The 24,690-nt window shown below is 34.0% G+C and overlaps 1 protein-coding gene across 1 annotated transcript in view; it reads left to right on the forward strand.

Annotated features, from left to right (window-relative positions):
- Positions 1-24,690, forward strand: part of CCDC178 (coiled-coil domain containing 178) — a 483,853-nt gene that overhangs the window by 45,486 nt on the left and 413,677 nt on the right. The window contains exons 5-7 of the mRNA XM_001101213.5: positions 6,416-6,438; positions 13,736-13,818; positions 16,406-16,606. Coding sequence (XP_001101213.3) covers positions 6,416-6,438; positions 13,736-13,818; positions 16,406-16,606 — 307 coding nt within the window. The remainder of the gene's footprint in view (positions 1-6,415; positions 6,439-13,735; positions 13,819-16,405; positions 16,607-24,690) is intronic.

Raw genomic sequence — 24,690 nt, forward strand, 5'->3', positions numbered from 1 at the left:
TTTGAGATACATATAGACAGACACATAGATAGTATAGTAGTACAATGGTTACTGTAGTGAAGCCGGCTAATGTATCTCTATGTTAGTCTCATATAGTGCCTTATCCTTGTAACAAGAGCAGCAAATACCTACTTATTTAACAAAAATCCCTAATATAATACAATTGTATTAACTTTAGTCCTCATGTTTTACATTAGATCTCTAGACTTATTCATACTCCATATCTGCTTCTTTGTATCCTCTGACCTGCATCTCTACATTTAACCAGTGTTTCATTCTCTACTTGTGTATTTGAACTCCCTAAAAAAATACATTCCACGTGTAAGTGAGGTCATGCAACATTTTTCTTTCTGTGTCTGCCTTATTTCCTTTCATATAATGTCTTCCAGAACTATTTAGGTTGTGGCAAATAACAGGCTCTCCATTTTTGTAAAGCTGAATATTAGCTATATACGTACAGATGTATATATACACGTATAGCTAATATGTGTGTATATATACGTATATATGTGTGTAGCTAATATGTGTGTGTATATATGTATATACAGATATACACGTATATATACGTATATATACACATACAGACATACATAAACATATACACACACATTATACACACACATATATGTGTGCACGTGCACACACACAGAGACACAAGCACACCCCCTACATTTTCTTTATTCACTTTATTCTTTATTCACTTTATTCACTTATTCATCGATGAACATTCAGGCTGTTTCCATATCTTGGCTATTGTGAATAATGCTGCAGTGAACATGGGTGTGAAGATATTTTTACGAGCTGGTGCTTTCATCTCATTTGGGTGTATACCTAAAAGATGACTTGCTGGGTCATGTGGTAGTCCTACTTTTAAATTCCTTAGGAACGTCCATACAGTTTTCTCTAATGGCTGTACTGTTGTACCTTCACACTAACAGTTGTACTAGGATTCCCTTTTCTCCATACCCTCACCAACATTTATCTCTTGTCTTTTTTATAGTAGTCATCCTTACATGTGTGAGGTGATATCTCATAGTGGTTTTAATTTGCATTTCCTTGATTAGTGATGTTGAGCACCTTTTTGCATACCTGTTGGCTATGTATGCATTTTTTGAAGATAATCTCTTCATGTCCTTTGCCCATTTTTAAAACAGATTATTTGGTTTTTGCTAATGAGTTTTAAGAGTTTTTTATACATTTTTCATATTAACTCCTTATCAGATATGTGGTTTCCAATTATTTTTTCCCGGTATGTAACTGGACTTTTCTTTTTTTTTTTAGTTTGATGCAGTTCCATTTCTATATTTTTGTCTTCGAAGTCTGAGCTTTTGGTGTGATTCCCAAAAGTTGTTGTCAAGACCAGTGTCAAGGAGTTTTCCTCTATGTTCTTTTCTAGGAGTTTTATGGCTTCTGATCTTACATTTATGTCTTTCATCCATTTTGAATTGATTTTTGTATATTGTTTAAGATAAGATCCAATTTCATTCTGTTGGTGATAGAAATTCAGTTTTCCCTGCATCATTTATTGAAGAGACTATTCTTTTCTCATTGTGTCCTTTTGATGCCCATGTCAAAAATTAGTTGTCCATTTATGTTTTAACTTATTTCTGGACTCTCTATTCTATTCCATTGGTCTATGTTTTTGTTTTTAATGCCAGGACTATACTGTTTTGATTATGATAGCTTTGTAATATAATTTTAAATCAGGAAGTCTGATGCTTCCAACATTACATTTTTTCCTCAGTATTGTTTTGGACTTTTGGTGTTTTTTATGGTTCCATATTAATTTTATATTCTTCCTCTATTTCTGTGAAAATAGTCATTGGAATTTTGATAGACATGGCATTAAATCTACATATTGCTTAGAGTACTATGATTATTTTAGCAATATTAATTCTTCCCATTTGTGAACACCTATTTATTCATTTATTTGCATCATGCTCAATTTCTTTCATTAATGTTTTATAGTTTTAGTGTGCAAATCTTTCAGCTACTTGATTAGACTTATTCCTAGGCATTTTATGCTATTATAAATGGGACTGTTTTCTTAATTTCTTCTTCAACTAGATCATTATTCATGTATAAAAATGCTACTAATTTTTGTACATTGATTTTGTATCTTGCAACTTTACTGAATTCATTTATTAGTTCTAACAGGTTTTTTGTGTAGCATTGAGGTTTTCTGCTTATAGGATCATGTCATCTGCAAATAGAGATAATTTTCCTTTTTTCATTTTCAATTTTGATAGCTAGATCTATTCTGGATATTTGATATAAATCAAATCATACAATATGTGACCTGCATTTTTTTCATTTGACATAATGTGGGAGGTCCATCCACATTGTAGTATGTATCAGTAATTTGTTTCTTTTTATAGCTGAATAATATTCTATTGTGTACATATACTACAGCTGGTATCTGTCCATCTGTTGATAGTCATTTGGGTTGTTTCCACCTTCGTCTATAGTACATAGGGCCACTATGAACATGCATGTAGTATGTATTATATACTTATATATTACATAATATAAGGATTTGATTAAGTACCTGTTTTCAGTTCTTTTGAGTATATACCTAGGAGTGGAACCGCTGTGTCATGTGATGATTCTATATTTAACTTATTGAGAAACCATCAAATTATTTTCCATAGCCCAACAATTTTAAATTCCCACCAGCAATATAAATGGGTTCTAATTTCTTTACATCCTTACTAGCACTTGTTATCGTCCATTAAAAAAATATTTCTAACATAAGGTTAATTATTTTCTTATTTTTGCAGTGGAAAATAGAAGGTTTTGTGAATACTTTTTGTCTCAACAATATCATTTAGATATTTAAATATTTGGTAATAATTTCCAATAAAAATATAGAGCTAAATAAAGAAGGACAATGAAAATGCTATATTTATCAAGCAAAAGTTTGTGGGCAATGTGGCTTAGAGCTGTAAGTAAATGAAGTGTTTCATTTCCCCTATAATGTAGTAATTTTTTAAACTACATCCAATCGGGCAGTTTTAGCTCCCCCTCCACCTTTGTTTTCATTTGCTATTTTGATAAAATCAGAAATAAGAATTGTATGCAGTCTTGTGTTTAGTTTGATATAATTGATTATATTAGATATTTTAAAGCGTCTACATACCACAATTATTTATGAAAAGTGAAATTCTAAGCTTAATTATAATCTGGAATTTTATTTAAAATAATAATTTAAAGTGACTTTGAGAAACTTCTAAAATTTGTCCAAATTTTTCAGATAGGCAGTTATTAATGTAAGACTTCAAATGTTTCTCTGGAGTTGTAGGCCTTCTCTGTGTTAACTGCTTCAGTATCCTGAACAAATAGTGTTTAAATGCTAGGTACCAGAAATTTTGCCTCCAAATATCAGATCAAAGACTGACTAAAATAATTTTTTAATTATTTCTTTGTTACTTCTAAACAATGTTGCTAAGGTAGTGTTTTGATATATTACCTTAAAACGTTTCTTCATATGAAATTGCACTCTGCTTCAAACATTTTGAGTAATAATGTTTTATTTTTATAAAATGATTTTCTATTGAGCTATAAAGAAGACCAAACTGAGAATATTAATTATTGCTAACTTGTTGAAGACTTCAGAAGTTTTGGATAATTATATCAAAATTCACTGAAGTGCCTCTTAACCAATTTTCCCCAGACTCTCTTGTGATACTTCAACTTCAAATGGCTTCTTAGAACTGCCATGTAAATCAACGTCATGTAGGTTTCTGCATTATGCAGGACTGTGAATGCCAGTTTCCAAAATCAAGGAATAACATTTTCCTGATTATTAATTAGTTTAGAATCTTATTAACATGCTCACTGAATTTTTATTCTCTTCTCTGCAAAATGCCAATTTATCTTCTGCCATTTTCTTTTGGGTTTACTTGTATTTTCTTATTGACTTGTAGGAACTTGTTACCTTTAGTAAGTTGTATGTGTTGTAAACACTTTGTCTCAGTTTGTGACGTGTCTTTTTACTTTATTAACTTTAATGTAATTAAATTTATCACTTTACTTTTGCTTTTAAGTGATTTGTGTCTTGTTTAAGAAGAATTTCCATACCACAATCCTATGACAGTTTTACTTTATAGCTACTAAAATTTTAGTTTCTCTTAGGAGATTTGCTTAACAATGTGAAATTGATTTCTTTTTGCATATGAATGGAATAGATGGCTAATTTTACTTTTTAAAGAAAATGAGTTTTTCTACATTGATTTCATTTCAAATCCAGTCATTTCTTATAAATCAGCCATACCATATCCATCATACATCAAAGTTTCGTATATGATTTTACTTATTTCTGGCCCTTTCCATCCCACTGGTCAATTTTACCTCCCTATGCCAATATCTGGTTTCACTCATTTACATGAGTCATAATATGTTTTGATATCTGATGTGGTGGTTCTTTTTACCTTTTTAGAGTTCTTTGGGTATTCTTGATACACTGCTCTTCCATATAAATTTTAGAATAAGCTTGTCATATTATATGAAAAAATCTGTTTTGATTTTAAACATAATTGCATTCATCAGTTTTTTTATTATGTATATGAATTTAGTCTTTTTCATGATTTGATCAATGAGGTACCACATATACAACAGTGGTCTCATGAAATTACATTATTGTATTTTTACTGTACCTTGTCTATATTTTGATATGTTTAGATACACAAATACATTGTGCTATACTTGTCTACAGCATTCAGTATGGTAACACACTGTGCATGTTTGTAACCTAGGAGCAATAGGCTATACCACTGAGGTTTGTATAAATATACTCTATGATGTTTGCACAATGACAGAATTGCCTAGCAATGCATTTCTGAGAATGTATCACTGTCATTAAGTGACACATGACTGTATATGTATATATTAATGTGGATGTGTGTGTGTTTACACACACATGCATACACATATATATCATATAATTTTTTTGTTCAGATTTTGGTAGGATATGGGAACTAGAGAGAAGTAATCATGTATGCCAAATAAACATCTTGAATTAGAGATAATCTATGAAACCTGTAACATTCTGGTTTTGCATTTTTGATAATTTATGACTTATACAACCCAAGGTACTCTTAGAATATATCTGTAGAAAATAACCCCTGCCAATGACTTTATAGGCCAGAAAAGGCATAATATTATGGAAAACTAAATATGTGAACTCACGTGTAATTTTGTATTCACTACTCTTTGGTAACACATTAAAATTCAATAGATGTCATGTACTTCTGACAGTTAGGAAAGTCTTTTGGGAATAAATAGCATTTGAAGTGTCCCTTGATGAATGTGTAAGATTTAGAATCACAGAGACAAAGGTCAGAACAATTAGGTAGGGTTAAGAATAAAACAATATGAATAGATAGGAGATTTGTGTACTTCTTGGGAAACAACTGTAAACCAATAAGTTTCTGAGACAGGTCTTAATCAATTTAGAGGTTTATTTTGCCAAGGTTAAAAACCATGGTCCATGACAGCCTCAGGAGGTCTCAAGAGCATGAGCCCAAGGTGATTGGGTTACAGCTTCATTTTATACATTTTAGGGAAGCAGAAGTTACAGGGAAAGACATAAATCAATACATGCAAGTTGTATATTGGTTAGGCCTGGAAAGGTGGGACAGCTATAAATAGGGACTTCTAGGTCATAGGTGAATTCAGGTTTCCTGATTGATAATTGGTTGAAAGATATGACTTGCCTGAATTGTTGAATTCACCATTAAAAAAAGAAAAAAAAAAAAGCCAAAGTTCTTGTCATATTGATGAAGCCTCCAGGTAGCAGGCTTCAGAGAGAATAGATGGTGAATGTCTCATATCAGACCTTGAAAGATGTCAGGCTCACTAAAAAGGACCTAGTAAGGGCAAGAGCTTCTCTACAGAATGCAAATTTCTGCCACAAAAGACGGTTTTGAAGGACCGTTTCAGAATATGTCAAAGAAATATATTTTGGAGTGAAATACTTTGATTTCTTTCAAGGCCTGTTATCTGTCAGGTGATGCTATATCAGAATCAGGTGGGAATTTGGTATATTATTGCTACAAAGAATCTTTTTTGTTTATCTTAAGATTTCTGTTTTAATTTTAAAGCTGGTCTGTTGTGTCTAGATTACAAAGGCAGGAGGTCATAATGAGTCATGTCTAATCCCCTTTCCCATCATGTCCTTAACTAGTTTTTTAGATTTCTTTGGGGTCCCCTTGGCCAAGAGTTGGGGGGAACTACTCAGTCAGTTGGGGGGCTTAGAATTTTATTTTTGGTTTACACAACCGAGAGTATAAGTAGACAAAAATATAGTGAAGTAGAGATATGTAAAGTAGAGAATTGACAAGTTTAAGTGACGTTTATTCACTGTTTTTTAATATGTTTAAGATTTGATTTTTATTGAGATCTTTTGTTTTGACAGTTTGAAACTTCTTTTGAAGAATGGTAAGAAAATTTCATGCTTTTTAAAACTATTTTATTTTTAATGTCAAAATTTCAGTCATCTGCTATAATCCAGTTTAGCTTCAAAAGGAATAGAAAATCGAATGCAAGATTTTTCACAATAGATATTACAATATATTTTTTAAAATATGAGAATTAGGACATCACTGATAATGGCAAAATAGAGATCTCCAGAGCTCCATCCCTCCACAAAAACAACTATAAAATTTGCAAAAACATTGGTCAGAATCAACTTTTGCAGAAATCTGGAATCCAGTAAAAATTTAATAACCAGTAGGGGAAAATTCAATGAAGAAGGAAGCTGCTGCATTGCATTAAGAGAGCACTGTGGCATTGTAATTTGCCTGCTCCGCATTCTCCAGCCTTCAGACTGGTGGCAGCTAGAAAGAGAGCAGTGCACACCTGTGGTGTAGATTCCTAGTGCCAGAGGGAATAATAGGAACATCATTCTCAAAGAATTGTGTTTGAGTGGTCTGATAGCTCCTGGAAAGACTAGCATAAGGACTTTGCTTGACTTGGAGCAATCACAAGGCTGGGGCTACTTACAGGCAGTGTTTGCAAAAAGCCTTTAAAGGCATATACTTGCCACAGCAGCCTGAGGCTATAGATAACAGCTAGGACAAGCATTAACCAGACCAAAATTCCTGTGAAAAAATAGGTTGGAAAAAGGGATAGATACATGAAGGAAAATCTCTCAATATACTCGAGATTTGAAAGAGCACAGAGGGCTGGAAGAATGTTCAAAAAATACTGAGAAGATCCTAATCTTACTTCTGGCTGACCTTTAAGATCTGCATAGGCAGGAATTGAAGGCAGAGTCAGTGTTGTAAACAGCCTAGGCAAGCCTGGAAGGATTACCCTAAGGCAGACCAAATCTGCTAAGATTGGAAAGTATTGTTTTTCTTTTTCCTTTCTTTTGTTTCCAGCCATTTAAGAGAACTCACACAAAACACTAGCTCACCAGTAAGCTAAGGAAACAGATTTCAATGATTACACATGACAAATAATACAGCCATTATGAGAGTGTTCCTGAAAGTCACTAAACAAACAACCCACTACAGACAGAAATAGCAAATCCAATGGTGTAATATGGTTTTTATTTCACATTAAAATATTCAAAATGTCCAGTTTTCAAAAAGTAGATATGAAGAATGCAAAGAAAAGAAAGTTTGGCTCATTCACAGTGAAAAAGGATAAATTCACATAAACTGTTCTCAAAGGAACCCAAAATTTGACTGGACAAAGATAAATCAATTGGCTTAAATTATCTTCAAAGAGATAAAGGAAACCCTGAACAAATAACTAAAGCAGAAAAGTGATGTTTCAACAAATGTAAAATCTCAAGATAAATTATAAAAATTAACCAAATAGAAATTCTAGGCAGGGCGCAGTGGCTTATGCCTGTAATCCCAACACTTTGGGAGGCTGAGGTGGGTAGATCATGTCAGGGGTTCAAGACCAGCCTGGCCAATATGGTAAAACCCCATCTTTACTAAAAAAAAAAAATACAAAAATTAGCTTGGCATGGTGGCATGCACCTGTAGTCCCAGCTACTCAGGAGGCTGAGGCAGGAGGATCACTTGAACCCAGAAGGCGGAGGTTGCAGCGAGCCAAGATCGTGCCACTGCACTCCAACCTGGGCGACAGGTGAGACTCTGTCTGGAAAAAAAAAAAAAAAAAAAAAATTCTAGAGGCAAAAAATAAACTAACTGAAATTAAAAACTTCACTAGAAGGGTTCAGTAGCAGCTTTGACCAGTCAGAATAATCAGTGAACTTGATGATAGGTTAATAGAGATTATCTAGTCTAAGAAAGAAGAAAGACAAGAGAATAAAGAAAAATGAAAAGTGCCTAATAAGCCTAAGGGATACCATCAAGCATAATAGCAGTCAAAAAGTGTGAGAAGAAAGGGATAGAGAATGAAAAAATATTTGAAGAAACACTGGCTAAGAAACTCCTCAATTTGATAAAGACTTAAATCTATGCATCCATCAAACTCAGTGAACTCCAAATAAAATCAAGTCAAACAGATCCACACCAATATACATTTTAGTTAACGTGTCAAATGCCTGGGACAAAGAGAATCTTGAAAACAGCACAAGAGAAGCAACTTTTCATGTACCAGGGACCCTCAGTAAGATTAACAGTGAATTTTTCATTAGGAATTGTGGAAGTCAGAATGCAGTGGGGTGACACATTTAAATGCCAGAAGGAAAAAAAGAAACTGCCAATGAAGAATTCTGAATCCAGCAAGAATATCCTTCAAAAAGAAAAGAGAAATGAAGGCATTCTCAGATAAACCAAAGGGGTGTATCACTAGCAGTCCAGTTCTATAAGAATCCTATAAGTAGTCTTTCAGGCTGAAATGAAAGGACACTAGAGAGTAACTGGAAGCCATATGATAAAATAATAAACAATAATAAAGTTAACTTCAAAGGTAAGTGTTAAATCCAGTATAAGTGTATTTTTGTTTTGTAATTCTGATTTGTTTCCCTATGTGATTATAAGGTCAAATGGATAAAATTCATAATAATAAATTTCTGCTAATGAACACAAAATGGATAACTATGTAATTGGTGAAACTGATACCATAAGAGAAAGGGCAGAGATGTAAAGGAACAGAGTTCTTTATATATAACTAGATAGGTATACTAGTGAAGCTACATTGATTTTAATTCAGGTTTTATAGAGTTAAGGTATTAATTGTAATCCTCAGGATAAACACTTAAGATTCTACTTTAAAAAATACAGGAAAACAAAGACAGGCAAACTAAACAATATATAGAAAAAAATCAACTAGTTACAAAGAAGGCAGTTATGGAGGAGTTCAGAAATAAATAATATAGAAAATGAATAGCAAAATGGCAAAAATAAGCCCTTATCAGTAATTAATTTATATGTAAATGAATTAAACTCTCCAATTGAAAGGTAGAACATGGTAGAATGGATAAAAATAGATAATCCAACTATATTCTGTCTGTAAGAGTCTCACCTGAGATACAAAAGCATAAGTAGTTTACAAGCAGAAGGATGAAAAACCATATTCCATGCAAATAGTAAGTAAAAGAGAGCTGGAGTGACTATACCAATGTCACACAAAATAGGCTTTAAATCAAAGCCTGTTACAGAAGACAAAAGACTTGATTCATTGATAAAAGTGTCATTCTACCAAGAAGATATATAAACTATAAATATAACACACCTAACAATATAACCTCAAAACAGACATATAAACTAACGGAAGTGAAGGGAATAATAGACTGTTCTACCATGGGATTTTGAGAATTTAATGCTCCCACTTCCAATAATGGATAAAATAACTAAACAGAAGATCAGTAAATAAATAGACTTGAATAACATGAACCAACTAGACCTAACCAGTTTATACAGAATACTCCACTTAACAACAGCAGAAAACACATTCTTCTCATGTGCACATGGACCATTCTTCAGCGTAGATCATGTATTACACCACAAAACAAATTTAAATGAAACTAAAAAGATCAAAATTATACATGGTATTTTTTTCTGACCCAATAGAATGAAACTGGAAATCAATAACAAATGGAAACCTGGAAATTTCATATATATGTGGAAATTAAACAAATCATGTTTTACAAACCAGTAAGTCAAAGCAGTAATCACAGGGGAAATTAGAAAACACCTTGAGGTGAGTGAAAATGAAAACACAATGTAGTTAAACTTACAAAATGCAGCAAAAGTAGTACACAGAGGGAAATTTAGAGCTATAAATGCTTACATTTAAAAAGGGGATCTCAAATCCAGTAACCTAACTTTATACCTTAAGGAAGTAGAAGAGGAGGAGTATGCTAAACCCAAAGTTAGCAAAAGGAAGGAAATAAAGGTTAAAGTAGAAATAAATGAAATAGAGACTAGAAAAGCAGTACACAGAATCAATAAAAACAAAAGTTGTTTCTTTGAAAAGAACAATGAAATTCACAAACCTTTAGCTAAACCAAAAATAAAAAGAAGACTCAATTACAAATTAAATAATACAAAATTTGAGACACTACAACAGATTCTGCAGAAATAAAGAGGATTATAAGAGGATACTAGGAACAAATGTGTATCAACAAACTATCGAAGATGAAAGAGACTAATTCCTAAAAACACGTAAACTACTAAAACTGTCTCAGGAAGAGGTAGAAAACCTGAACAGACCTATGACAAATAATGTGATTGAATCAATAACCAAAAACTTCCCCAACAAAAAAAAATCTCAGGACCACATGGCTTCATTGGTAAATTCTACTAAACATTGAAAGAAGAATTAATATCAGTCCTTCTCAAACTCTTCCAAAAAATCGAAGGGAATAATTTCTAAGTCATCTTATGATCCCAGCAATAACCTGATAGTGAAACCAGACAAAGACATCACAAGCAAACTATAGAATATACATGAATATACATGACAGGCCAGGCACAGTAGCTCACACCTGTAATCCAAGTACTTTGGGAGGCCAAGGTACAGGATCACTTGAGCCCAGAAGTTTGAGACAAGCCTAGGCAACATCGTCAAAACCCATCTCTACAAACAAACAAACAACAACAACAAAAAAATTAGCCAGGTGTGGTGGCACATGCCCGTAGTCTTAGCTACTCCAGAGGCTGAGTTTGGAGGAGTGCTTGAGCCCAGGAGATCAAGTTTACAGTGAACTGTGATTATGCCACTGTACTTCAGCCTGGACAACAAAACAAAACAAAGAAACAAAAAAATGACAAAATCCTCAACAAAATACTATCAACCTGAGTCCAGCAACGCATTAATATAATTATACACCCAGACGCGGTGGCTGACACCTGTAAACCCAGCACTTTGGGAGGCCGAGGCGGGTGGATCACCTGAGGTCAGGAGTTTGAGACCAGCCTAGTCAATATGGTGAAACCTGGTCTCTACTAAAAATACAAAAATTAGCCAGGCGTGATGGTGGGCGCCTGTAATCCTAGCTACTCAGGAGGCTGAAGCACAAGAATCACTTGAACCTGGGAGGCAGAGGTTGCAGTGAGCCAAGATCGTACCACGGCACTCCAACCTGGGTGACAGAGTGAGACTTTGTCTCAAAAAAAAAAAAAAAAAAAAAATTATACATCATGATCAGTGAGATTTATCCTAGAAATGCAAGAGTAGTTTAGCATACAAAAATTAGTTAAATGTGACACAAGCCCACACCTTTCATAAAACTACATTGTAAGGGAATGTATTAAACACAATAAAGGATATTTATGAGAAACCTTTAGTTTATATTATACCCATGGTGAAGACTGAAAGTTTTCATGTTAAGAACAGGAGCAAAACAAGGATGCCCACTCTTTCCACTTTTCTTCAACATTAGAACTCTTGCATATGGCTGGTGTGAATATAAAATAGTTTAGACACCAAGAAACAGTTTGTTGGCTCCTCAGAAAGTGAAACCTAGAATTAGCTATCACTTAGCAATTTGACTCCAAGATATATATCCAAAAGTATTCAAAACATGTTCAAACAAAAATTCATATACAAATGTGCAGAACGTCTGTATTCACAGTAGCCAAAAGGTGGACACAATCCCCAAATCCATCAGTGGATTAATAGATAACCAAATGTGTTGTGTATACACAATGGAATATTATTCTACCATTAAAATAAATAAAATTCTACATACTGCAACATGGAGAAATCTTGAAACTATTATGCTAAGTTTAAAAAGTCACAAAAGGTCCCTTATATGATTCTATTTCTATGAAATATTCATAAAAGTTCATCCACAAAGAGAGCAGATTAGTCATTGCTATGGAAGAGTGCATTGAAGAAAGGGAAAAGACTGCTTAATAAGTAGGGTATGTTCTTTTGAAGTGATGAAAATATATTGGAATGAGATGGGATGATAGTTGTACAATATTGTGAATGTATTAAATGCCACTAAAGTTTCCACTTTCAGATGTTTAATATTATGGGAATTTGGCTCAATAAAAAAATAGAAAAATTAGCATAGAATTTTACAGGTCCAAGAATTAACTGAACTTTATAAGATACACAAAATGATCTAATTATTATAATAAGTTACTATATAATGTAAATGGTGTTAAAAGCCAGCAAGGAAAGTACTTTTAATAGTTAATGCTGGACAGTTATTTTTCAATTTTTTAAAAGAAAACAGATGAGAAAAAATACACTTTTCAACAAAAATATTCTGAAATAAATATGAAAACTAAAGGAAGAAAATATAAAGAATATTTCTCTGACCTTGGAATAGACAGACTTAGCTAAATAAGTTATGGAACAATGACAAGAAAAATAATTTGTAGCTATTAGAAATATAAAATGGTAGTAAAATACACTGAAAATAATTTCAATTAACTAAAGCAGAATGTATAATTGTGATTCTAATTTTATAAGAATTGAAATAACATTAGACTACTCTATGTGATCTCTGAAGAATAAATAAATATGGATTACATTATTTTTATGATTTTTTGGTATGTATATAGTTTTCTTAATTTAGAATACTTCTTTAATAAAAAATAATGTAATGAAAATTTCAAAAAGAAATTCTCTGCTTTGTTGTTGATACCAATTTTCTTGTAACTTTGATCAGAGAAAAAACACTTCTAAAAATGTATAATGAAGGCTAGTTTAGGATTCTAAAATCAGACCAGAGAAATATGGAGAAATGGTTTATTATTCAACATATAGAATTTTAGTTAGAAAGGAAATAACATTTTAATTTATAGTCACCTCTCAAGACACTACAGTTTAGTGTTGTCCAGTAGAACTTTCTATGATAATGAATGTTCTATATTTCTATTTTCCAACAGTGTAGCTGCTAGGAAGGAAATAACATTTTAATGTAGGTATTTTTCTAAAAGTTTATTATCTGAAATGATATATTTACTCATTGTAATTTACATTGATTCACCAGAAACTACTGAACTGAAATTACAGAAATAGCTCATCCAAATTATTCTCACAGAATACCCTTTGTCTTATAGAAACACTGTCTAGGAAAGACCAATTTCTTTTTAAAAAAATGTAGCTTTAATGTGTTCTCAAGACATTTTGGGTCATTTGTAACTAATTTTAAGTTTTTATTTACCATTAAGTGTAAATCCCATTACTTATTAGAATTTTGCTATATTAGTCTCCTATCTAGTAATATTATATTATATAGTAAGTTTCACCACAAATATTTAAAATTCAATTGAAGAGCATAACCTAAGATTTGTTTTACTAACTTTAAGAACTTCGCTCCTTTACTGCTTGTTTCTTTCCCATTATATAGGAGCAGAATTTCCACAAAAGAACTGAAAGAAGATTGGAGTGTAGCTACACCAGTGAAAGAGGTCAAACCAGAAGAAAAGAGAGGTAAAGTTGTTCCTCCTACTTGAATAACTGTAATTATATTTAAAAGCTCATTGACTTTATTTAATATATTTCTAATTGTCACAATAATCATGTTTAAGAGTTTTATAATTATTATGAATGTTTAATAGACAAAATAGTCCTCTGTATTGTTTGATTAAGCATTCATTCAACAAGTATTTATTAGTGAATATTATACACCAAATACTTGTTTAGGTGCTGAGTATTTAATGATGGCTGTCCACTTCTCAAGATGCTATTTGTAGTTTAGTGTTGCCCAATAGAACTTTCTGTGATAATCAATGTTCTATGTCTATACTGTTCAATGGAGCAGCTACTAGCCACGTACAGCTGTTGAACCCTTGAAATGTGGCTAGTGAGACTGAGGAACTTAATTTTTAAGTTTAATGTGAATTAAGTCACATATAAATGTAAATGGTTGCGTGTGGGTGATGACTACCGTATTGAAAATTGCAGCTCTAGTATGTATTTAAGTTGTGATAAATATTCTTGTCACAATTTATAAAATACATAATATTTTATATACTGGGGTAAAATTTGTGTTAACACTACTTTAGTGTATTTAAATCTATTATTGAGATTTTATGTCGCACCTCCTCTTCCAATGGGTTAAAAAATAGCGACTGTGTGACTGCTGAACGTGCACTTGTAACCATTATTTCATACTCCCATCTAGCAGAAAATCATTGTCTTTATTGTCCAAAAACAACACAAAAAAGAAATGCATTAAAAAATTTCGCTAAAATTTTTTAGCAAAAAATTGCTAAATCCTTGATTGAAGACTAATAAACTCAGGACTTTTTAAAAACAAGAATATTTTGTTTTTCAAAGTTTTCATTCATAGCAAAGGTTTGTTTTTACTGTTTTATTTTTCATTATTTGTGCCTACAGTGAAGATGAGGACCTTAATCATTACTTACCAAGTTTTCACACAACAAATGCTGAGAGAAAAAATAGATATATTAACAATCACAACTACAGTTCCATTAGCTACAATTATATTTATTATCAATATGTACCTTTGAGGTCTAAAACATACAACAATAGCAGGATGAGGAAGATTTGTTGTAATTAAGGGCTTATGCTAAAAAATTGCAGGTAGTTGCTTAGAACAGTAATATGAAACTGCAAAACTGAGATGGCACTCAAGAAAAAAAAAATGAGATGTTAAATACAATGAATTTGAGGCATCCCGAGTTACCTATACAGCATTTGTTTAAGAATATATTATTGAAATAGTATAAAAGACAGCTCCTAGAAACATAATGAACACCTTTGCTAAAACACGTATACATTCAATCAGAAGTATTTTAATTATAAGTGATATTAATTTATTTATATATTCCAGACTGAAATCTTGTAATTGTAATTGATTATAGAATGAATCATAAATTGGCTGGAGAACACAATGATGAGTGAATATGTTTTCATTTTAAAAAGACAATTAATGATTTAAAGTATCCAAGATGTGGTAGAATTTGACAAAAGAAAACAATAGATCCAAAGACAGCAAATAAAGGACCAATGTAGAGAAAATCATTTTTATGCATTAAAAATAGGGAAACCGGTTTTATAAGAATGCTTCTGAAGCAGCATGCTCGATTTCTTTGAGAAGTCCAATGGGTTAAAAAATAGCAACTGTGTGACTGCTGAGCTTGCACTTCTAACCATTATTTAATACTTCCATCTACCAGAAAATCATTGTCTTTATTGTCCAAAAGCAACACAAAAAAGAAATGTGTTAGTTTTCTTTCTTCTTGATGCAGGTTACCTATTTTTCCTCTAGCCTCAGTTCTTTGGGGGCCTTGTCTCTTTAACACTTTGTATTTATGTGTTTATATAACATTTTGGCAAAAGTCAGTGTTTATAAGCATAAATCCTACAAGGATAGGACTCCTATCTGTCTTCTTTACCTTCCTTATCTCCTGCGAAGACCATGTGCTTGTTCCCTGGAATATAATAGGCTCTGCACATATTTCTTTCATAAATGGTCGAATGAGTACCCATGGTACTAATTTTGTTAACGTTAAGCCACATCATTCCAGAACTGTGAAACAGGAATCACAAATATTTCTCATTAAAGGAGTTAATTCAGGGTTAATTTAGTATTACAACTAATTAAATATAGTTTCAAAATTCTAATGAATTCCTGGCAAAGCTAAGTAGAGAAGTTCTTACTGGATGAGACTGAAGAGTATGACTTGTTTCTAGGAACCATCTATCATTATTCAGTATTTACCTGATGTAATCTTTATGATATGTTTTCTTATAGAATAGGAGGAAACACACACATAATTTTAAAATAAAGCTGTATAGTATAGCTTATGTTGGTTGAGATTTAGCTATTGTAATTATTTTATAAAATGATTATTAAAAATAGGTCTTCAAAGTTTATAATCAATCTTATGTTTGTATTATAATAAAACTGTCTTTAAAAAGCGAATTCATTTTTCTAACATTCTCTTATTAAATATATATTAAAAATAATAATACAACTAAGACCCATGTTCCCATCATCCAGCTTATTGACTGATTTATTAACAAATATGAACATATATATCTGTTTAAGATGAAAAGTGTCCAGAGTTAAAGCGGGAAATGGAAACATTGCTCTCAGAGGCCGTTCATCTCATTAAAAGTCTAGAAACTGACCGGGCAGAAGCTGAAGCAGCTTTAAAACGACAAAGATCAAGAAAGAACATGATTAACTTGAAAATTGACTCTTGGTCAGTCTGGAAACTTCAAGAACTCCCATTGGCTGTGCAGAAAGGTAATAATCGGGATTTTTATATTACTTCTTACTCTGTTGGAGGTACAGATAATTAATTATAGGTCTGTGTATTTAAAAAAAAATTGTCCTAGTGCCAAGGCTCACACCTGTAATCCCACACACTTTGGGAGGCTGGGGCGGGCAGATCACTTAAGCCCAGGAATTCGAGACCAGCCTAAGAAACATAGTGAAACCCTGTCTCTACAAAAATACAAAAATTAGCCAGGTATGGTGGGACTCACCTGTAGTCTCAGCAACTTGGGAGTCTGAGGTGGGAAGATTGATTGAGCCCAGGAGATTGAGGCTGCAGTGAGCCTTGGGTGACAGAGTGAGATCCTGTCTCAAAAAATAAATAAATATCACCTGTTTAGAGTGACTGTATTATTTTGCATATAAACCAGCACTTTTGAAAGATGTTATTGAAGATAATGGTGGGTTCACAGATGCAAACTGTGAGACTGCACTCGGCAAACTTGGACCTGATGTCCTTTCGGTGTGTTAGAAATCCAATGGCATTTATGGTACCTACAGAACATGCAAATATTTGGCATCTATCCTATAATGACTACACTATTTGAATTTCTAGAACTTTAGGAATTTAAAGTGATTGCCAGTTGGTGTCATTAGCCACATTTTTAAGTCTAGGAAAATTGAAAGAGTTTTAAGTCATATTTTAAGCACTAAATGCATATGCTTTTGAGAATTTAATAGTAAATTTGCTTTGGGAACTTCTAGCAGGTAACAAAACCTAAAATGTTTCCAGGAGTCATACAGGTAACAGAGGTTTAAGAGGGAAATTCTTTTAGCTCACAGAGTGAGGGAACTATGGTGAAGGATTAAAGAATCTAAAGGTATTGGATTTTTTTGTTGTTGTTGTTCTACAAACCCTGTGCCTATGAAAATATGCCTGACTCCCTGACTCTGCCTGAAGCTGGAAGATTTTTACTCTCTCATAGGATAAAAATTTTAATTCAGGATGCACATGTTTTGTAAGAGATTTTTATTAATATTAGGGTGCCCATATATGATCTATCATTTAAACCAAGAAATCTTTGAGAGAAAAAAAGGACATTATTAATTATTACCCAGACCAACAGCCATTAATTCAAATTATAGGTCATAGTGTACTCATATTTAGACCTTTGTTATAATTTTATGTCTTCTAAGGCTGTAGTTACCAAAGTAGGGTATATGAATTCCAGAGAGTTGCAAGAAAAGATTAGAACTTTTATTTATATTTGTAAATTTTATCATTTTTTAAATTTTCTTTTTGAATAGAATTTATACTGTGTATGCTCCACTAATACAGTAGATTTATATAATTTATAAATATGTGTGTGTGTGTGTGTGTGTGTACGCGCTTTAGAGGCAATGAGGCTACCACAGTGTCAGAAAAGACACCCTGGGAAATTCTGGATCCCCGTAGATTCTTGACAGACTCTATTCACATTGACAGGAGTCATCCACAATTTTCCTAATTGTTTGGGAGGTTCTTCCTTGTTAGTAGTAGTAGAAAAAATACGGAGGGAAGGTTTTATTGAATTGTTTGCTGATAAATTTATATATAATCTCATATACCCTTTGTAATAGTACTTAGATATTGTAGTTCTAGCAGTTCTACTTTAGGAGTTCTTGAAATAAATTTAAGTTGAGATACATGTGTGCACATTATAGTTACTTAATAAATGTGTTTTGAACTATGGAATAAATATTTGTCATGGGTGACAACTTATTGTTGGGTTCTTTTAATCAATAAAAGATCTACTTAGAAAACAGATTTATGTTCGTCTGCTCTATTTTATGTAAGTAGCCACTATATGCAATGAAATTTAAATTCATTATGGTTATGTATTTTTTAAAGTTAACAGCTGTCTCTTTGAAACATATTCCTTACAGGTAATGTGTTCTCAGGAATCTTCTGCCTTTATATTATTTATGTAGAATATAATCTCTAAATTTTATGAATTTGTTTACAAAGTATAAAGTCATATTTTTATAGTCTTTAGATTCTCAAAAGTATATAGCTTGTAAGACAGGAAAAATTTTAATCTCCTTAACAAACTTAAGTATTATATTTGTTATAAATTTAGATACTTTTCAAAAATAAAATTAAGGAAACTCACTTCTTTCTAGATATTTTCTGGTCAGTCCTACAGATTTATCTTTCCTCCCAACTCCCCAATCCCACTTATATCTTTTGTTTTGTGACCCAGGAGGCTGATTCATAGTGGACTGCATCCAAGATATTGTTTGCATTCTATCTTCCTGTTGGGTTCAACCAATGAGAATCAGTGGCAAAAGACCATGGGGAGATAATGGAGATGGGTGAGGCAGGGGTATTTATAGCACTGACTGCCCCGCTCTCCATCTGGTCACTTTAAGCTGACTGCATGCCTCTCCTGAAAATGACAGCCCTTGCCATCCAACATGTAGCCAGTTATCTAGCAAATGCTTTTTGTTTTCCCTATCAAAAAAGATAACTAGAAATAAGCTTACCATCATGAATTTGGTAGTATATGATCCTACAAATTATAAAGTTGGATATGCATAGCAGTGTTCCTTTGCAAAATAAAAGTGTGCTTATATTATGTTGTACCCAAACATTATCTGAAGACGCAACTAAACTTGTGACTCAGGCTCCTCGGGTATTCCCATTGTACCTGCTTCTATATATTCCCTGTATTTCCCATAATCTACACTATGGCTCCATGAGTACTTTCCTATGACAATCTGATGAAAGAGGAAAAAAAAAAAAAAACCACACAGCCCTGGTTTCTGAATGAATTTGAATAGTATGTAGACATAATTTGGAGAATTACTGCATTCCAGTCACTTGATGGGAAGGGTGAAAGCTAATCACCCCAGTGGGCAGAATTTTAAGTACTCTTTGAAGAAGGAGAAATGGCTCAAGAAACATATGGGAAGTGGCAAAAGGGAAAGCAGAGTGTCAGGGAATTTGAAAATAAATGAATGTAAGACTGCTAAAAAGAAGTCTGGGAAGGTAAGAGATGACCTTTGGAAAGGATAGATTACAAAGATCATTATGTCCCATATAAATGCTCACCAGAATGCCTCTGCTATGGAAGATGGTCTCAGTAATTAATGGAATGTTAAATCTTCCATTTCGTTTTGAATTGTTTTGTCTTGTTAATTATTCAGTTATTACTACAATCATGCTTTGTAACAACCACCTTGGAACTCAGTGGCTTGCAACAATAAGCATCTTCTTATTTGCTGATGGCTCTGTGAGTTGGCTAGGGAAGCTCTTCTTCAGGCCGTATATCCAATGGCCTTGGCTCAAGGCTGTATGTTGGGTTCAGGACAGCTTCATGTGTCTGTCATCCACTTTGCTAGCACCTTCCCAGGAGTAAGGTTTTCATGTGGCAAATTGCAAGAATACAAAATGGGTGAATAGAAACATAGTATGCTGCTCAAAATGTCAGCTTGGAGCTGGCATACCTTCACTTCTCACATCCATTTGGAGATACAATTCAAGTTGGGATTGGGTGGGGACATAGCCAAAATAAGTATCACATCCAAACCAAGAATCTGTATGATAAGAAGTTATCTCTATCCCAAGGGAGAGGGTAGTGAACAACAAATCTATCATATCTTGTTTCTATAACTATTCCTGATATTGAGTTTATTCTATGATTTCAACATATTTCATAGTAATCTCATCTTCAATTGTTAATTATATTCTGTAGAAATCCAATAAGCCTTGGATTACTTTTGTCTCTACTAGAATCCTAGGAGTTTCACTGGTTCTAGATCAGTTTTCATACTCATTTCTTAGCTGAATTGTGATCTCTAAACCTTCTTAAGTTTCAAGTTAGAGTTTTTTATTTCCTTGAAGTCATTATTTTTCTCCCCAGGGTCATTTTCTGAGTTTTTTTTAATCCTTGCCAAACTGTTTAAGCCCAAAGTTGTCAGTAAATTTTTAATAGGTAAATAAATTTATTTCCTAGTTTTAGGTCTGTATTAGTTTGTTTTCACACTGATAAAGATATACCTGAGACTGGGAAGAAAAAGAGGTTTAATTGGACTTAACAGTTTCACATGGCTGGGGAGGCCTCAGAATCACAGCAGGAGGCTAAAGGCACTTCTTACATGGTGGTGGCAAGAGAAAAATCAGGAAGAAGTAAAAGTGGAAAAACCCCTGATAAGCCCATCAGATCTCGTGAGACTTATTCACTAACATGAGAATAAATGAGAAAGACTGGACCCTATGATTCAGTTACCTCCCCTTGGTCCCTCCCACAACATGTCAGAATTCTGGGAGATACAATTCAAGTTGAGGTTTGAGTGGAGACACAGCCAAACCATATCATTCCACTCCTGGCCCCTCCAAATCTCATGTCCTCATATTTCAAAACCAATCATGCCTTCCCAACAGCCCCCCAAAGTCTTAATTCATTTCAGCATTAACCCAACAGTCCACAGTTCAAAGTCTCATCTAAGACAAGGCAAGTCCCTTCTGCCTATGAGCTTGTAAAATCAAAAGCAAGCTAGTTACTTCCTAGGTACAATGAAGGTACAGGTATTGGGTAAATATGGTTGTTCCAAATGTGAGAGATTGGCCAAAACAGAGGGGTTTCAGGGCCCATGCAAGTCCAAAATCCAATGGGGCAGCCAAATTTTAAGGCTCCAAAATGGTCTCCTTTGACTCTAGGTCTCACATTCAGGTCACACTGATGCAAAAGGTGGGTTCCCATGGTCTTAGGCAGCTCTACCCCTGTGGCTTTGCAGGGTATGGCCTCCCTCATGACTGCTTTCATGGGCTGGCATTAAGTGTCTGTGGCTTTCCCAGGCACATGTGCAAGCTGTGGGTGGATCTACCATTCTGAGCTCTGGAGGATGGTGACCCTCTTCTCACAGCGCCACTGGGCAGTGCCCCAATAGGGACTCTACTGGGGGCTCCAACCCCACATTTCTCTTCCTCATTGCCCTAGCAGAGGTTCTATGTGAGGGCCCCACCCTTGCAGCAAACTTTTGCCTGGATATCCAGGCATTTCCATACATCTGAAATCTAGGTGGAGGTTCTCAAACCTCATTTCTTGACTTCTGTGCACTCGCAGGCTCAACACCATGTGGAAGCTGCCAAGGCTTGGGGCTTCCACCCTCTGAAACCACAACCTGAGCTCTATGTTGGCCCCTTTCAGCCATGGCTGGAGTGGCTGTGACATAGGGCACCAACTCCCTAGTCTTCACACAGCATGGGGACCCTGGGCCTGGTCCACGAAACCACTTTTTCTTCTTGGGCCTCCAGGCTTGTGATGGGAGGGTCTGCCATGAAGGTCTCTGACATGGCTGGAGACATTTTCCCTGTGGTCTTGGGGATTAACATTAGGCTTCTTGCTACTTATGCAAATTTCTGCAGCCAGCTTGAATTTCTCAAAAAATGGGTTTTTCTTTTCTACTGAATTGTCGGGCTGCAAATTTTCTGAACTTTTGTGCTGTTTCCCTTTTAAAATGGAATGCTTTTAAAAGCACCCAAGTCACCTCTTGAATGCTTCGCTGCTTAGAAATTTCTTCCACCAGATATCCTACATCATTTCTCTCAAGTTCAAAGTTCCATACATCTCTAGGGCAGGGGCAAAATGCCACCAGTCTCTTTGCTAAAACATAACAAGAGTCACCTTTGCTCAAGTTTCCAACAAGTTTCTTAGCTCTGTCTGAGACCACCTCATTCTGGACCTTATTGTTAATATCACTATCAGCATTTTTGTCAAAGCCATTCAACAAGTCTCTAGGAGGTTCCAAACTTTCCCACATTTTCCTATCTTCTTCTGAGCCCTCCAAACTGTTCCAGCCTCTGCCTGTTACCCAGTTCCAAGGTCGCTTCCACATTTTTGGCTATCTTTTCAGCAACACCCCACTCCTGGTACCAATTTACTGTAGTAGTCCGTTTTCATGCTGCTGATGAAGACATACCCAAGACTGGGAAGAAAAAGAGGTTTAATGGAGTTACAGTCCCACATGGCTGAGGAGGCCTCAGAATTATGGCCAGAGATGAAAGGCACTTCTTACATGGCAGTGGCAAGAGAAAAATGAGGAAGAAGCAATAACAGAAACCCCTGATAAACCCATCAGATCTCATGAGACTTATTCACTATCACAAGAAGAGCATGGGAAAGACCCCCACCCCCCGAATCAGTTACCTCCCCTGAGTCCCTTCCACAGCACATGGGAATTCTGGGAGATACAATTCAAGTTGAGATTTGTGTGGGGACACAGCCAAAACATATCAAGGTCTCTTCCATATTCTGTTGCTTCTTGAGTCATTTTCAGTAATTTATATCTTCTGAAGAATTTGTCCATTTCACTATAGTTATCTAGTTTGCTCGCCTAAATGTTTTTCATGAAATTCTCTTATAATTAATTTCTGTAATAGTAGTAGTGATGGTATCTTTTTCATTCCTAATTTTGGTAATTTGTGCCTTGCGTCTTTATATCATGGTCTTTCCAGCAAAAGATTTCTCAATTTTGTTGATCTTTTTAAAAAGTCCACTTTTGCTTCCTTTATTGATTACTATGTTTCAGCTTTTATACCATTGAATTTTTTCCTCTGATTGCCCATATCTTATTTGCTTTGGGAATAATTTAAACCTGCTATATTTCTCTTTTAATAAATTAGAAGCTTTGATTATTTACTTGATGCCTTTTTTATTTTCTAGAATTATCAGTTAAATGCTCTAAATTTTCTTCTCAGAATGTCATTAGTTGTATTTTATAAATGTTCATATGCTGTGAGTTCATTATTATTTACTTTAGAATATCTTTTAAAATTTCCCTGAGATTTCTTATGGAATCTATTATTTATTTAGAAGTTGCTGGTTAATTTACATTTATTTTGAAATTTTCATAAAAATTTCTGTTACGGCTAATTTAATTATATTGTGCTAGGAAATTTATTTATTTATTTATTTTATTAGGCTTTGGGGGAACAGGTGGTGTTTGGTTACATCAATAAGTTCTTTAGTGGTGATTTCTGAGATTTCAGTGCATTTATCACCCGAGCAATGTACACTGTACCCAATGTGTAGTCTTTTACCCCTTGCCACCCCAGAAACTTGTTCCAAGTCCCCAAAGTCCAATGTATCATTCTTATGCCTTTGAGTCGTCATATCTTAGCTCCCACTTATGAGTGAGAACATATGATGTTTGGTTTTCTATTCCTGGGTTACTTCACTTAGAATAATAGTCTCCAATTCCACCCAGGTTGCTGTGAATGCCATTATTTTATTCCTTTGTGTGGCTGAGTAGTATTCCAAGGTATATATACCACATTTTCTTTATTCACTAAGTGATTAATGGGCATTTGGACTGGTTCCATATTTTTGCATTGCAAGTTTTGTTGCTATAAACATGCATTTGCAAGTATCTTTTTCATATACTTCTTTTCCTCTGGGTAGATACCTAGTAATGGGATTGCTGGGTCAAATGGGAGATCTACTTTTAGTTTTTAAAACAGTCTCCACGCTGTTTTCCATAGTAGCTGAACTAGTTTACATTCTCACCAACAGTGTAAAAGTGGTCCCTTTTCACTGCATCCATGCCAACATCTATAATGTTTTTCAGTTTTTGATTATGGCCATACTTGCAGGAGTGATGTGGTATCACATTGTGGTTTTGATTTGCATTTCCCTGATAATTAGTGATGTTGAACATTTTTCTATATGTTTGTTGGCTATTTGTATATCTTCTTTTGCGAATTGTCTACTCATATCCTTAGCCCATTCTTTGATGGGGTTATTTGTTTTTTTTTTCTGGCTGATTTGTTTGAGTTCTTTGTAGATTTTGGATATCAGTCCTTTGTTGGATGTATAGTTTGTGAAAATTTTCTCCCACTCTGTAGGTTGTCTGTTAACTCTGCTGATTATTTCTTTTGCTGAGCAGAAGCTTTTTTAGTTTAAGTCCTATCTATTCATCTTTGTTTTGGTTGCATTTGCTTTTGGGTTCTTGGTCATGAAGTCTTTGCCTAAGCCATTGTCTACAAGGGTTTTTCCAGTGTTATCTTCTAGAATCTTTATGGTTTCAAGTATTAGATCTAAGTCTTTGATTCATTTTGAGTTGACTTTTGT

This window comes from Macaca mulatta, chromosome 18 (assembly GCF_049350105.2).
Source record: "Macaca mulatta isolate MMU2019108-1 chromosome 18, T2T-MMU8v2.0, whole genome shotgun sequence".
Classification (NCBI taxonomy): domain Eukaryota; kingdom Metazoa; phylum Chordata; class Mammalia; order Primates; family Cercopithecidae; genus Macaca; species Macaca mulatta.